General features: G+C 45.4%; 2 protein-coding genes across 2 annotated transcripts; both read right to left on the bottom strand.

The window, feature by feature from the left end:
* Positions 1–1,456: 1,456 nt before the first annotated feature.
* LOC136546248 (uncharacterized) lies at positions 1,457–6,308 on the bottom strand. The gene is made up of 5 exons (XM_066538211.1): positions 5,612–6,308; positions 2,835–2,892; positions 2,650–2,733; positions 2,405–2,546; positions 1,457–2,230 (listed from the first exon to the last, which is right to left on the bottom strand). Exons 1-5 carry the CDS (start codon positions 6,210–6,212, stop codon positions 1,817–1,819), a joined length of 1,299 nt encoding a protein of 432 aa, XP_066394308.1. The 5' UTR covers positions 6,213–6,308; the 3' UTR covers positions 1,457–1,816.
* A 2,424-nt stretch (positions 6,309–8,732) lies between these two features.
* Positions 8,733–13,265, bottom strand: LOC136541955 (uncharacterized). The gene is made up of 5 exons (XM_066534144.1): positions 13,001–13,265; positions 12,862–12,922; positions 11,187–11,294; positions 10,047–10,356; positions 8,733–8,988 (listed from the first exon to the last, which is right to left on the bottom strand). Exons 1-5 carry the CDS (start codon positions 13,139–13,141, stop codon positions 8,967–8,969), a joined length of 642 nt encoding a protein of 213 aa, XP_066390241.1. The 5' UTR covers positions 13,142–13,265; the 3' UTR covers positions 8,733–8,966.
* Between the last annotated feature and the right edge of the window lie 228 nt (positions 13,266–13,493).

Raw genomic sequence — 13,493 nt, forward strand, 5'->3', positions numbered from 1 at the left:
AGGAGCAGATTGCTTCATGACAGGATGAGTGACCTCGTGTATGTAAAATTTAACTCCAGGCTGAAGCATAAAAGAGAGAATAAGGCAAAGGACCCAATCGAGAAGCAAGTTGTAGACAGTGGTATTTAGTAATGTTACCTAGACTTATAGAAATAAATTTGTGTTCATCGAAATTCATATATTTGCCATGTTTTTTTATCAATCACTGGTGTTTTTCATGTATTTTCTATAAAAAATACTATCTGTCATAGCACCGCTATAGCTGCATAGCTGCTGAAAAAAAGTTGCCACTATTTTCAATAGCCCGCTATTTTAAACTTTGACGCTACTAAGATGCACGTAGCTGAAGGAATACGTTGTCGTGCATGTAAAAAAAGGATTTGCTAAATTTCGTGCTTGAATTTCAATTTTCTTTCTGGCGATAGTTATTGCATATTTTATAATAAAAAAATTACAGTTTTAGTTCATTGCAATTTTGTAGACACACCCTGCAATTTTGGTTCCAAGAATACAAAAAACTTTAGACAAAATCACAAACCTGATAAAATCTTATATGTGTTGGTACAAGGATAATTTAATAATTTATAATTATTTCTATAGTAGACAATGACAAATTTGATATGTTATGATACAAAGACAAATAACAAATCATAAAAGTGACAATTTTCTTGTATTGATTGGTAGTACAAGAGTGTTGCATAAAATCATCTTAAAATTCAGGCACCTATAAAATATAGGAGAAGTGTCGACAGAATATCGTCGGCAGTCCACCGAGGGGTATCCCGCGATGGTAGATTTATCGGTGGGGGTGCGCGTAATCAAGAACCGGATTATGACACAAGGCGCAGAGACAACGATTTAGATAGGTTCGGGCCGTCTGATCGATGTAATACCGTACGTCCTGTGTCTTTGGTGTATTGTATTGAGATGTAGTAGATAGATCTTGATGGATCGTGTTCGCTAGGGGACCCCTGCCTCTCCTTATATAGTCTGGAGGGACAGGGTTACAAATAAAGTATCCTATTTGATACTGTACAATGTCTTGCGGTGCACGCCGAGCAGCGCCGTGCACATCTTGATCTTGTGGGCCGGACCACCTCTGATGGTGCGGCCCATGTCTTGTCATGATGATACCGGGGGGCATACCCCACAAGAAGTGACTAAAAAAACATGTTACTCCTCATTTTTCCTTTGTCGTGCATGTAAAAAATATTTGTTTATTCCTCAGTTCCTTTCATGATGATTGATATGTAGCATCATTGCTTTCGTAACCGATTGGTGCAACTCGAGTTGAAGAACGCGCCCTAACCCTGCTCCTGATACCCGTTTTCAATTGCCATGCTTTCCCTTTGTCATCTAAAGCGATGAGAATGACGCCGCAACGACTTAGCTTTAATCACGTCGTTTAATAACATACACTAGTCTCTCTTTCCACCTTATTGTCACGCATCTGAAATCCAGCAAAATCTGAGGAGGAAACTTTTCTGGTTTTACACATATCAGTTGAGAACAATCTTTGCAACTTTACAAGATCTGTACTCCACCACTCCTTCAGTTTAACACGTAATGCATGATGTGTGAACACATGCATCCTCGAAATTAAACCTCTTGTCCTACCTATACACTCATCATCTTTTCCCCCCACTCAACTCAACTCAAGCAAACTCATATATCAAACCAGAAACCAACAACCGCATGTACACCTCGATCAAACGGCCAACAATATCTACACATGCATGCAGCAGCAGCACACAAATCAACTCTCCTACCCCCTACTCATTTCGTGCACCAGCAGGTAACTGCAGTACGTTTCCTGCTATGAGATGCTGATCACAGCGGCGGTGGCAGCTCTCGATGGCTCCAAGGTGACGCACTGCACCAGCCCACACAGCATACTCACCTCCTGGTCGCTCACTGGCGGCGGCTTCTTGCCATTGTCACCGTCGTAGCCCTCAGACGGCGCCGCGGAAGATTCAATAATGTCGCAGCACTCCTCGAAGCGGTAGCAGGTAACGAGGTGGTCGTTGGCCATGCCGACCGCCTGCATGAAGGCGTAGACCACCGTCGGCCCGACGCCGAGGAACCCCCGCCGCATCAGGTCCTGGCTGATGGCGTCGGCCTTGGCTGTCCGCAGCGGCACCTCCCGCGTGTGCCGGTATCCGCCAACCATTGGCTTGTTGCTCATGAAGCTCCAGCAGTAGCTGTCGAACGATCCGAACTCGTCGATGACCTGTCAGCAGCAGCGTATGTGATTAATTGCAGGAAAAAAAAAACAGAGGTCGATCATTAAGTGTTACGGGTGCACAAATATTAATTATTGCTAATAATGTTTCGGCTCATCAAAATTTAGGTGCGGAGCAGATGGATATTGGATAGGATAGAATGCCACGCATGATCACCTTACCTTCAGCAACTCACGTGCGTTTTCAATGATTATGCGCAGCCTGTGTTGCGACAGCAGGGAGCTAGCAAGGCTGCATGGCGCCAAGAACTTCTTCTCGTTCAGCTTTGCCACCAACTGAGGGTCAAAGTTCATGAACACTTCCCTGTGGAGTGTAATTGCTTGTGAGTTTGATTTCGGACATCTGAGATGTGTTTTTGTGAGCAGTTAAAATCTTGAGCACTGTGTGTGATGAGTGCTTTAATTACCTGAAGGTGTCCCTCTTGCTGAGAATTGCAGGCCATGCCATCTCAGCCAGTGCACCAGACAGAGTCAGCATTTCGAACAGTTTCCTGCAGTTTAGGACTAAAAATTGTAACTTTTCAATCCATTGCTGATCATACATCTCAGAAAAAAAAAACGATTAGCTGATCTGATCAGGTTTAGAGCATACTTGTCGTCATGTACTGGAACTCCCCACTCTTGGTCATGGAAGGCAGCGTAGCAGGGATCTGTTGCAAGGTCAAATCAATGAATTCCTTACAGTCAGCTGAAAGCAACTGGCAATTCTAGGAGAAGGCTGAATACCTTTATTAAAGGTTTTCAGATTAGATGGCTTTACATTGGAATATTTGATAGGAAATTAAGCATTTCATTATTCCAACAAAGATCAATACTAAGCATTTTATTCTTCTAATCTAAATGGAAAATATATATATAGTGTTTGAACTTATTGTTCACAGTGCTGAAACCTGACGGCTAGGAGCTGGATGTATCTGTTTTTGTTCATGGAAGTAAGGGGTCCCAGCCGAAGAGGCAATTAGGTGTGTGAACAAAGGTAGCACAGGTAGAAGCCTAGCAGGTAGGACTGACTGATGAGTAGGAACAAATAAGCAAAAGCTCCAAGAACTAGTAGCATTGAAAAGATTGCAAGCATAGCACTACATAAATTATCTATAGTAATCATGGCTTCCAGTTGCTAACCGTACTAAATAAAAGATGCAAAGTAAAGCTATGCATAAACTAAGAGAACAACAATGATTAAGCATATATCCTTGTAAAGAAAAGATCGCCATATGGTCACTACAATGCTTTTCGATCAGCAGAATTTCCTTTTCGAGGTAACACTTTTAGGTGAAATTGGAATGGAGTTTGGAAATTCAGGTCCAGTTAATCATGTATTAATTCAGAGGTCATCATACTTTTTTATTGTCCATTGGGCGCCTAAAATTGATTGTATTCTATCCAGTAGCCAACTTGGCAGATTGATTACTCTGTGTTTAATTGCAAAAGGCACTATTGCCACTTTATATTCAGTTCATACTTCAGAGTTTAAACAGTTGCAAGTTTAAAAGGGTTGGATGAACTACGTTTTCATAAATATAGTACTTCTATTCTATCATGTAGTTAGTGTGTAACGGAATCCCTTTAGAAGATAAAAAATTGACAACTTGCTCGATAACCGACAGCCCACCAAACATCTCAGTGCATCTTTTTATTGTATTTTTTATGCCACCAAGCATCTACTGTGATGTCATATATGATCTAACCGTCGTATATCGATTGTCCAAGATGGCCGAGGCGTCTTATCATGCATTGCATGGTCACAAAACATCTTGTATTCAAAGATATAGGGCCTGTTTAGCAGGGCTCTGGCTCCTCTGAAAATGGCTCCGGCTCTGGCTTCTCTGAAGGAGCAGCTCCTCTGGAGGAGCTAAAGCCGTTCTAAAAAATGTTTGGCAAAACGGCTCCTTCGCACTAGACGATGTGAACCCACAGCAAGGAGCCGCGCGAAGCTCGTTTTTTAGGCTTCTCCTGCGCAGGCAAAAAATGGCTCTGGCTCTTGACCGGCTCCCCATGCGGAGCCCTTTCCAAAACAGGCGTTTGACACAGCTACTACAGGAGCCGGAGCTGAAGCCCCCGTAGGAGCCCTGCCAAAGAGGCTCATAGTGTCATCCAGTGAATGTAATTTACTTATTTACCCTAGGAGCAGTCAATACAACTCGCTTTATTTATCGTCAGAAAAAAAACGTGAAAAGCCTATGCTAATGAAACTATAGCCTCTGCCTGCTGGCTCTAGCGGCGCCATTTACATTTGGAGAGAGAAGAGCAAGGAAAGGTCTAGCATCTCTAAATTCTTAAGATGGAATAACATTTTTTTTTTGAGATTACCCACAAAGAATGAGAATCAAATGTGTTTTTTTCCTAGTTATGAGAAAAGACAAGGACAGGGCCAAACATCAACGTTTTAGCAAGTGTCAATTTCCATATGAATAGTTTTATAGCAACAAACAACTCAGTCTTCAATCCTAAAAGTACCATGACAATTATATACAATAGTTTAGCAAACATCACAAGGGGAATGAAGCACTCATAAATCATAATCCAATTTTGAAATAAAGAAAATAAACTGGAAAAATATCTAAGGGCTATATATGGCGGAGTGGGTTTAACTTCGGATTGTAGGTAGTAGAAATAGAATCTTTTGAGAAACTGACATAATTTCATGAAAACGACGTAAAAATATAGTTAGAGTTATCTAAACTCTAAGATATCATAGTCTTCCGGCCAAATATGAATATCCTAGTGTAGCAAACACAGCATAGGTATTGGTCAGTCACCAAACATATATTTTAAGAACTGATATAAATAGCAGGCACCTAAATTGGAGCTAAGGACAAGAGCAGAAAGTGGATTTAATTTGTTGTGTACCCAATCAATACTCAACCAAATAGATTAAGGAAACTCAACCAGCACATTGTGTGCGGCACTGCCCACACCAGTTATAACTGACTGAATACTTCGCTTCGAGATTTTTTTTCGAAAGGTCGGCAAAGAGCTTTATTTATCGAAATATATATATAGGTAGAGCAATTGAAGCACGAAAGAGCACACATGGTTATGGAAATACCACTAGAATATAAACTAGTCACATTTTCTCAAAAAAAAACATGTACTCTCTCATTATCTAGATGTGTATGTAACATTGTACGTATGTTTTTTTCTCTATTATAACTTACTGTATTATTTTTTTAGTCTAGATATAATAATCTAAGAATATAGATGTCTTATGTCTATCATGACAAAGGTGTGTAAAGCAGTCATCTAAAGCTTGTAGTATGCTGTCGTAGGTCTTGTATACAATACAGTAAGCTACTAGTATAGGCACTTATTTTGTCTTGACCTTACCGAAAATAACCATAAAGCGCATGATTTGTTTTGACCACCTACCAGTGTTAGGGGTAACCCAGGGGCACCTCGGCGGCCCCGCTGACGCCGCGGTGGGTTCTGCGTTCAACAAGCCCACAACCGGCGGCACCACCACCTGAACAGTGGCCGCCGCTGCAACGCCTGGCACGACGACGCTGCTGCTACTAGCAACCTTCCTGGACGTCGCCGCCGGCCGCGCGGAGGGACGGCCGGCAGAGCCCGCTGCCCTCCGCCGCGGAGCCCCCACGGGCGGCCCCGCGGGGCGGCGGCCGATCCGGCCCGTGGACGCCCGGCTGCAGAAGGACTCGGTGGACGCCTCCGACGCGCACGAGACGCTGAGCGAAGACGACGGGTGCACGTAGCTGCTGCTGCTCCCCCGCCCACCGGAGCCTGCGGCGCGGCGCAGCAGCATGGACGCCGCGGCGCCCCTGGTCGGGGACGGGGACGGGGACGGGGCCGACAACGACGGCGGCAGCCTCCTCCTAGCGTCCTTGGCCTTGTCGGCGTCCTCGCGCTGGGGAGGAGGCTCCTTGTTGTCCCTGGCCCCGGGCGGCTTCGGAGACTGAGACGACAGCCTCCGAGCGGCGCCGGGCGCGCGGGGAGCCACGGCCGCTGCCGACATGGCGCGGTGTGGAGCGAGCTACTAGCTAGGGAGGCGTGCCTGGGCTCTCTCGTTCGCGCGCGTAAAGTGAGCTTGTGGCGACGCGTCGTGAGCGAAAGCGAGAGACGATCGGAAGGACGGGAGCAGGTGATGAGCCGGTTAAGTAGCTAGCGCGGTAGCGGCCGCAGCGTGTTGTCGCAGGCTAGTAGCAGAGTGGCGGGGGCGCGGCTGCCCCTGTGCATTGTACTGGTACGTCGTACGCGTATAGGGCCGCGCCGCGCCGCGGTGGGTGGGAGTGGGAGTGGGAGTGGGAGGTGCAGTGCAGGTGCCCGTGGGAGGATCGGAAAAGGAGGGGTGATGTGTTGCGGACGCGCGCGCGGTAGGTGCCACGTCGAAACCGTCGTCGTCATGGGGAGGGATACAAACCTTTGATGCCGCAGTTTAATCATGCCGTGCGCCGGACCGCGATTAGGTCGTCAGGTCATCAGCACTCAGCAGAGACGTGCATAGAGAGATCCATATCCTTTCGGCGGCCGGCGCCATGCACGAAAGTGACGAGACCACGCCATGCATGGTCGGAGCACGTCCGCCAGGTGCAATGAACCGATCGAGCTGCCCGTCCGGTGAGAGTAGTGTTAGACGAGACGAGACCAGTGATGCTTGTACGATCGAGCGGAGATGAAAACTCGACCTGGCCGGACGACGTCTGTGTACCAGACGGTGCAAGCAGGGAGACTCTGTTAGTGATCGATGAGATGCATGGCCTGTGCGTTTTGTATATGTTGTTGTTTACCTGACCCGGCTGCTACTGCAGATCGATCGAGTTGGTGCACCCTGAAACAGTGTTGACGAAAGACAGGTGACCGAATGAGCTGTTCATGCATGTTAATTATCTACTGATAGGCTCCATAGGAGCCTCTGATGATATTCCTTGTCATAGGCTTATTTTCAATCTGATGATCCCATGCAAAATGATTTCCTCTCACACCTGCTCTAGCCTCTAGCAACAATGCAAGGTTGCCAAATAAATAAAGAAATGCTAAACAAACCGAGTGTTTTAGGGGAGATCCGCACATGATTCCTAGCGCGTCCGATTCGAGCCCGCGCCCACGACTGCGCCCGCCGTCTTCTTCCCCAGCTCCGGCACGGCAGTGGCAGGACGAGGTAGGCGGCCTCCTCCTCCTCCTCCTCCTCCTCCTCCTGGATCTGTGCCCACCGAGATGAAGACGACAGCGGCGGTGGCTAGGGTCCCGGTGAGCCTCTCTCCCTCTTTCTTCTCCAACTCTGTCGGCTATAGAAGGGGCCAACCGAGAGGAGGCAGGCAGGCTAGGCGGTGAGAATGGCGGACAGGCGGTTTAGGGGCCCTAGCGGTGGTAGCGGCAACCGGGCCAGTGATGCACTTGCTGCAGTTCCAAAATTATAAGTTGTTTTGGTTCTTCTAGACACATAACTTTTGTCATGCGTCTAGATATGCGTTAGATAATCTAGATACATAGTAAAAGCTATTGTATATAAAAAAGCCAAACGATCTATAATTTAAAAAGCAAGAAGTAGCTGTTTTCGTGAAATTCATGCACTCCAAATAGAGGGCGTGAGTATGATATGGTTTGACAAAACAACAGTAGACGAAGTTAGCTTCAAGCGGGGTTCCTAACAACAGTACAAGTCAAAGCAATTACTTCTCGTCTTCTAGGAGCAGAATCAATTAGGCTAACTTTTCCCATCAGTTAGTTCATCCGTCTTAAAATGGTGCCTTAATTTAACCCTGTACATGAGTTTAATAATAGGGAATCTACACACTCTCATATCATACCCTAGCTAGTTACCTAGTAGCCGTACAGATGCCATGGATTTTCTATGAATTTTTCAGGCGAACGGTTGGTGGTGCAGCTACTTATAATTGGGGGGCCTAAGGTGGCTGTGGCCTTATTATGTGCACAAGTTGGGGCATTTTTTTTTAAATAAGTACACTCAACTTGGAATGGATATATATGTATACGTGCTACAAGTAGAAAGGTACCGAGAATCCGACAGGTTCCTTCTGTCACTTATTCTACTTGTAGTACGTATACATATATATCCATTCTACCCCATATAGTAAGCATTCTGTTCTTTCTCTGGTTGGGCAGTGTTTTATAAGACGGAGAGCAGGTGAAACGTAAAGCCTTTCAACGACTGATATTGACAAACAAATGGCAGGCTTTCTTTCCCTTTTTCTTCTGTCCATACTCCAGCCACTAGCATCGCGTTGAAATTTTTTCAGACGAGCGAAGTTTTGTTTGACCTCATATATTTCCATGTGGCAGTTGGCATTATCAAGCGTGTGATTGAAACATCCCTACAGAACGTATAAAGGTGATAGCAACTGTTCTCTAATCTGCTCATGGACCGAAATTGCATCGCTAACACACAAACTCCTTGTGCCTGAAGATGATATTTGGCCCATAGGCATATACCGCTTTTTTAACTTTTGAAACCCACAAAAAGTCCTGTCCGTAGGAATAACGTTGAAAGCTTTAAAGCTGGTGTGCTATACGCGCAGACAAGAATGGATACTGACGATGTACAAGTAAAAAATCTCAACAGAGTTAAGGCAACCTGCTACACCAGTATGTTTCAAGCGCTCCACAGCTTAAATACAAGCAATTAGTATATCGAGATGCCACACATTCAGTTAAATCAGTTCACTTTGCGGCTGAAATACCATTGCTAGAGCCGTCTCCACAAGTGCAAACATAATAGACCAGCTCATTCTGCAGAAGAGTGTTTGACTCTTCATAGCATCCGAAAATGGCACCTGCAAGAACCAGAAACCAACTTGGAGTTAACAAAGTCATCAGCAAGGGAACAAGAAGGATCTTGTAGTTTGTTCACGAGTAAACAAATAAGCTTGCCAGCTAGCGATCATTTGCTTTGATTCCAGGTGTTGAGACATTGGCATCAGATGGCGAAATTAAGTACAGCAAAACAAACAAAGAGCAGACATGGCAGAGGCAGCTGTCTTACTAATCGGTGGTCTAGTAGTTTATAGCTTGGTATGAATTTTTTCAAGATTAGCATATATCTTTACCAATCAAATCCTACAGCATTACTAACTAATACTCGTTTTTTAGTGTTAAGATAAAATAGTACCCAAAAAATCTACTTGTTGCAACTTGTAACAGGTGTGCATTGTCCAATGTTGCTAATCTTCCAAGTTTATAGTGCTATTCCAATCCCTCTGCAAGTTCTTTAAGAATCTAACCGAACAAGTTTTGTGAGAAGTTACATTTTTGAAGGAATATTCAAAAGGAAACTACAGAGATCTGACAACCATTCTGCAGTGCACTAAAGCTAGCGATCTCATACTTGGGAGTCTACATGTCACATTTATCTGGTATCAACTTGGGAGCATTAAATTGGAAGACTTGCAGCTTCCACATATGGATTTCTAAACAAGTGGACATGACTAAGGCCCCGTTTAGATCCAAAAATTTTTGGATTTTGGCTACTGTAGCACTTTCGTTTGTATTTGGCAGTTAGTGTCTAATTATGGACTAATTAGGTTCAAAAGTTTCGTCTCACGATTTCTCACCCAACTGTGCAATTAGTTTTTTTTTCATCTACATTTAGTACTCCATACATGTGCCGCAAGATTCGATGTAACGGGTACTGCGCAAAAAATTTTGGAATCTAAACAGGCCCTAACTGGAAGACCTACCATGGCAATCAAAACAATCAAATAAACACAACAGCCACAGCTAGAAGACACACATCCATAAAGTTCTTCAAAAGGACTGTTCAGCAATGAAATTTATATCGAGTAGAAAGGTAATAAAAGAATTGATGCCACTACCCAGATATAGTAAAACTTACCCCAAAAGTCCTCTTCCATGCCACTTTCTTGGTGTAATTGTTAAATTCATTGCTGATTCCTGGCGAATGATGACTAAAGATACTTGACTGTCCTCATTGGAAAGAGCTTCAGAGATGAGCCTTTCCTGCAATTGGTCACCAGCTTCCACATTCCCAAACTTTACTATCTCATCTCCAAGTTGCAAACCATCCACAGAAGCAGGAGAACCATCCGTGATTTCATCAATCATGGCAAAAGGAAGTTTGGTCACATGGTCCTCTTCCATAGGTTCACTTTGAGTTGATCCAATGTGTGAAGGACTTGTTGTATCTGCAGGAAATCAAATATCAAAGAGATCAGAAACTTTAATCGCATTTAGTTCAACAAGTCTCTGGGCCATCTTTGGTTCACTGGATGCCTCGGGTATAACACACATTTTTGCATAAACAGAGCTTTACCATAATAAGAACATGGCTATTGCAAATACTAAAATTTAAGATCATTGTTATCACTTGGTTTTTTCTACATATTGTTATAGCTTGATTATTCTATATTTCTGCCCTTACTCCTTCAAAACCATTCTCATATTGTTAATACTTCTATTGACGATGCCATAAGTTGCAGAATTATTAAGCATATAAGAAATTAGAATATTATAGGTTTTAACCAGGCTACAGTGGCGTTCACAAAAAAAAACAGTGTTATAATCAAGTAGGAGTAAGAAACTCCCTCCAATCATGAAACTTACTGTTTTGAACTTTCATTGTCTCCAAGACACAATTTTGATGGCATTTGCAGAACTATAAAAATGAATATCATAAAAGATCATATCTACTCAAATTATAAAAAAAAAGGCGTACCCAGTGCAGAGAGCTCCCGCTCTGTGCGGGGTCTGGGGAAGGGTGTCAGTGGCAAGCCTTACCCTCACCTGTGCAATGCGAGGAGACCGCGACTCGAACCCGGGACCTTCCGGTCACAGGCGGTAAGACTTTACCGCTTGCACCAGGCCCGCCCTTCATATCTACTCAAATTATTTACATTTCAAATCAAGTCTAGATTCTTGGTATTTAAGAAGATTAAATTGGGCAATGACTCAACAGATTGTGGCATGCTACCGTTAATGACATTGTCATTTGATAAGATACTGTTTGTATACTTACCAGACCTCCTCGAGGTTGATTGCTCATTCCTTGATAACTTTGCTGAGTGTAAAATCTCAAGATTTTTATCAATTTTATTTGTAACATCCTTGTGATCATTTCGCAATTCTGCAACAAGCATCAAACATGGCAAGCATAATATTATACAATACCAACAAAGCCTTTTAGTCTATAGATAAAATCCAACATGAGTCACCAACAAGGAGGGAAAGAAAAAAAGGAAATGTATTTGAAGCAGATACATAAGACAACCAATCCACATTTATAAATACAATTAACAGCAAAGATGCTTTTCTTTTACTCTACACTGTAAGCTCATGAGTCCAGCACAACCTAGTCCCTATCTTCTATCCCAATAGGCTTATACCTCGCCCACCTTTGTATGTCAGACTGGGCATATTTTAACCGAGAACCGATAACCGAACCGAACCAAGCCGAACCGAACCGAACTTTCGATTTTTCGGTCTTTCGGTTTCGGTTTCGGTTTCATGTTTCCAGTGTTTCGGTGTTCGGCTTCGGCATCGGTTTGCAGGCGACGAAAACCGAACACCCGATCAAACCAAACTCTGTTGTAGCACACCCTGCCGCTCGCAATCGCACGGCACCAGTCCTGGCCCAAGAAGGCCCATCACGTGAAGCTCCCAGAACCTGCAGCCAAAAGGAAGGACTCCTGTGACCGTGTCCCTGTCTTGCCATCCCTCTCTCCTTTCCTTTTCCTTCATCCTTATCTCTTTCTCCTTCGTTCTTCTCTCGAGTCTCAAATCTCGATCTATCTGCTCATGCGACGCGGCCGTGCGTGTGAGCAGCGAGTGTGGAGTGCGGACGAGCGGCAAGCTTGTCGTCATGGCCGCGCGTGGCGAGCTAGGCGGCGCGGCTGCGCGTGGCAGCCTCGGCGGCCAGCACGGCAGATGGCGCAGGCACAGGGGGCGAGTGCGAGTTGAGTGCCCTGGGAGGCAGCGCGGCAAGATGCAAGTGCAGCGAAGATGGTCAGCGAGCACTGTTGGTCATCAAATCAGGCACCAACCCACTTTGAACTGCGATGGTGGCATGCGACACCCACACAGGTATTAATTTTCATTGGTTCTTGGCTTGTTGGGGAGACGTGAGCAAGAGTCGATGGAGCGGATGAGCGGCAGGGACATATGCTGATGTTCGGGGGAAACCGAACACCGAGCCAATTAAACCGAAAACCGAACACGTCGGTTTTTGTTTTTGACGTCCACCGATCGGTTGTTGTTTTGCGCAAACCGAAGTTTTTCAACACCGAACAAACCGAACCGAATGATCGGTTTAAACCGATTGCCCACCCTGATTTGTATGAGAATCCTAGCATTTTGTAGAAATTTATTAATTTTTCAGCTGTGGACAACAGCAAGAGCATCGCATTTGTACTCTACCAGACTGCATCATCAGGCCACAGGCTGCCTAGTTCACTGTTAAGCAGAACTGAATCGCAGCAACTCAATACACTGCCTACTGGACCAACCCATTCAATCAATTACCCCCCCCCCCCCCCCCCCCCCCCCCCCCCAAAAAAAAGCACCAAATTCTAGAAGATGTGTATAAGTTGAGAAACTAAACAGCTGACTGAATAATCCCTGTCACGAGTGAACATATAGCTAGCTAAACAGTAAGATAATGCGTCGCAACGAAAATCGAGCACAGCAATGGATACCAGCGAGCCTCCGGCGCTGGGCGAGCACGTTCGGGATGTCGATGTCGGACCTGGGGAAACCCTAAACCAACCAAGCCAAAGCAAACAACATGAGAAGAAATTTCGGGTTTAGGTTAGGGTTTTGCTGATCTTAGACTACCTCGGCGTCGACGAGACCGCCGGTGATGCCCGGCCCGCCGGGCGCGGTGAGGCGGGCGATGATGGCGTCCATCTCCGCCTCCAGGCCACCCCGCTGATCCATCAGCTTCATCGTCTCCGCCTTCACGTCCGGCGCCACCATGATCCCTCCCCTTCTCTCGTCTGCGGCCGCGCAAGGAACGGACTGGTTCGCGAATCGCGAGTCGTACTCAGCGTCAGAGGTGTCTCAAGTCTCAACTCGTGTCCAAGCAAGTCCATGGACGGTTCGGTGGAACGACTGCGCACCGTTTGATCTGAAACTAGCGGCTCAGATCGGATGAGTCCCTGAAACGGGCCTGGGCCGTGTGTGACGGCGGAGACGGCGCGTTTATTCCACGCCACGCCGTCTCTTCCAGAACCCTCTCGTCTCCGCGTGCGGCGGCGCGATTCCTTGCTTTTCCCTTCGACTTTTCCAGAGATTGTTGGTTGTTCTTGAGTCAGATCCGGGTAACGGA

The sequence above is a fragment of the Miscanthus floridulus genome, chromosome 3, assembly GCF_019320115.1.
Source record: "Miscanthus floridulus cultivar M001 chromosome 3, ASM1932011v1, whole genome shotgun sequence".
Taxonomy (NCBI): Eukaryota; Viridiplantae; Streptophyta; class Magnoliopsida; order Poales; family Poaceae; genus Miscanthus; species Miscanthus floridulus.

What these genes read in the sequence shown, in the direction of transcription:
- LOC136546248 (XM_066538211.1), bottom strand. Translation starts at nt 6,212, where the DNA reads ATGTCGGCAGCGGCCGTGGCTCCCCGCGCGCCCGGCGCCGCTCGGAGG. An exon ending in AGCAAGAGGGACACCTTCAG is followed by an intron (nt 2,547 to 2,649) that starts GTAATTAAAGCA and finishes TACACTCCACAG; the next exon opens with GGAAGTGTTCATGAACTTTG. An exon ending in ACGCACGTGAGTTGCTGAAG is followed by an intron (nt 2,231 to 2,404) that starts GTAAGGTGATCA and finishes TGCTGCTGACAG; the next exon opens with GTCATCGACGAGTTCGGATC.
- LOC136541955 (XM_066534144.1), bottom strand. Translation starts at nt 13,141, where the DNA reads ATGGTGGCGCCGGACGTGAAGGCGGAGACGATGAAGCTGATGGATCAG. An exon ending in GCGGTCTCGTCGACGCCGAG is followed by an intron (nt 12,923 to 13,000) that starts GTAGTCTAAGAT and finishes TGGTTGGTTTAG; the next exon opens with GGTTTCCCCAGGTCCGACAT. An exon ending in CCAGCGCCGGAGGCTCGCTG is followed by an intron (nt 11,295 to 12,861) that starts GTATCCATTGCT and finishes TGCTTGTTGCAG; the next exon opens with AATTGCGAAATGATCACAAG.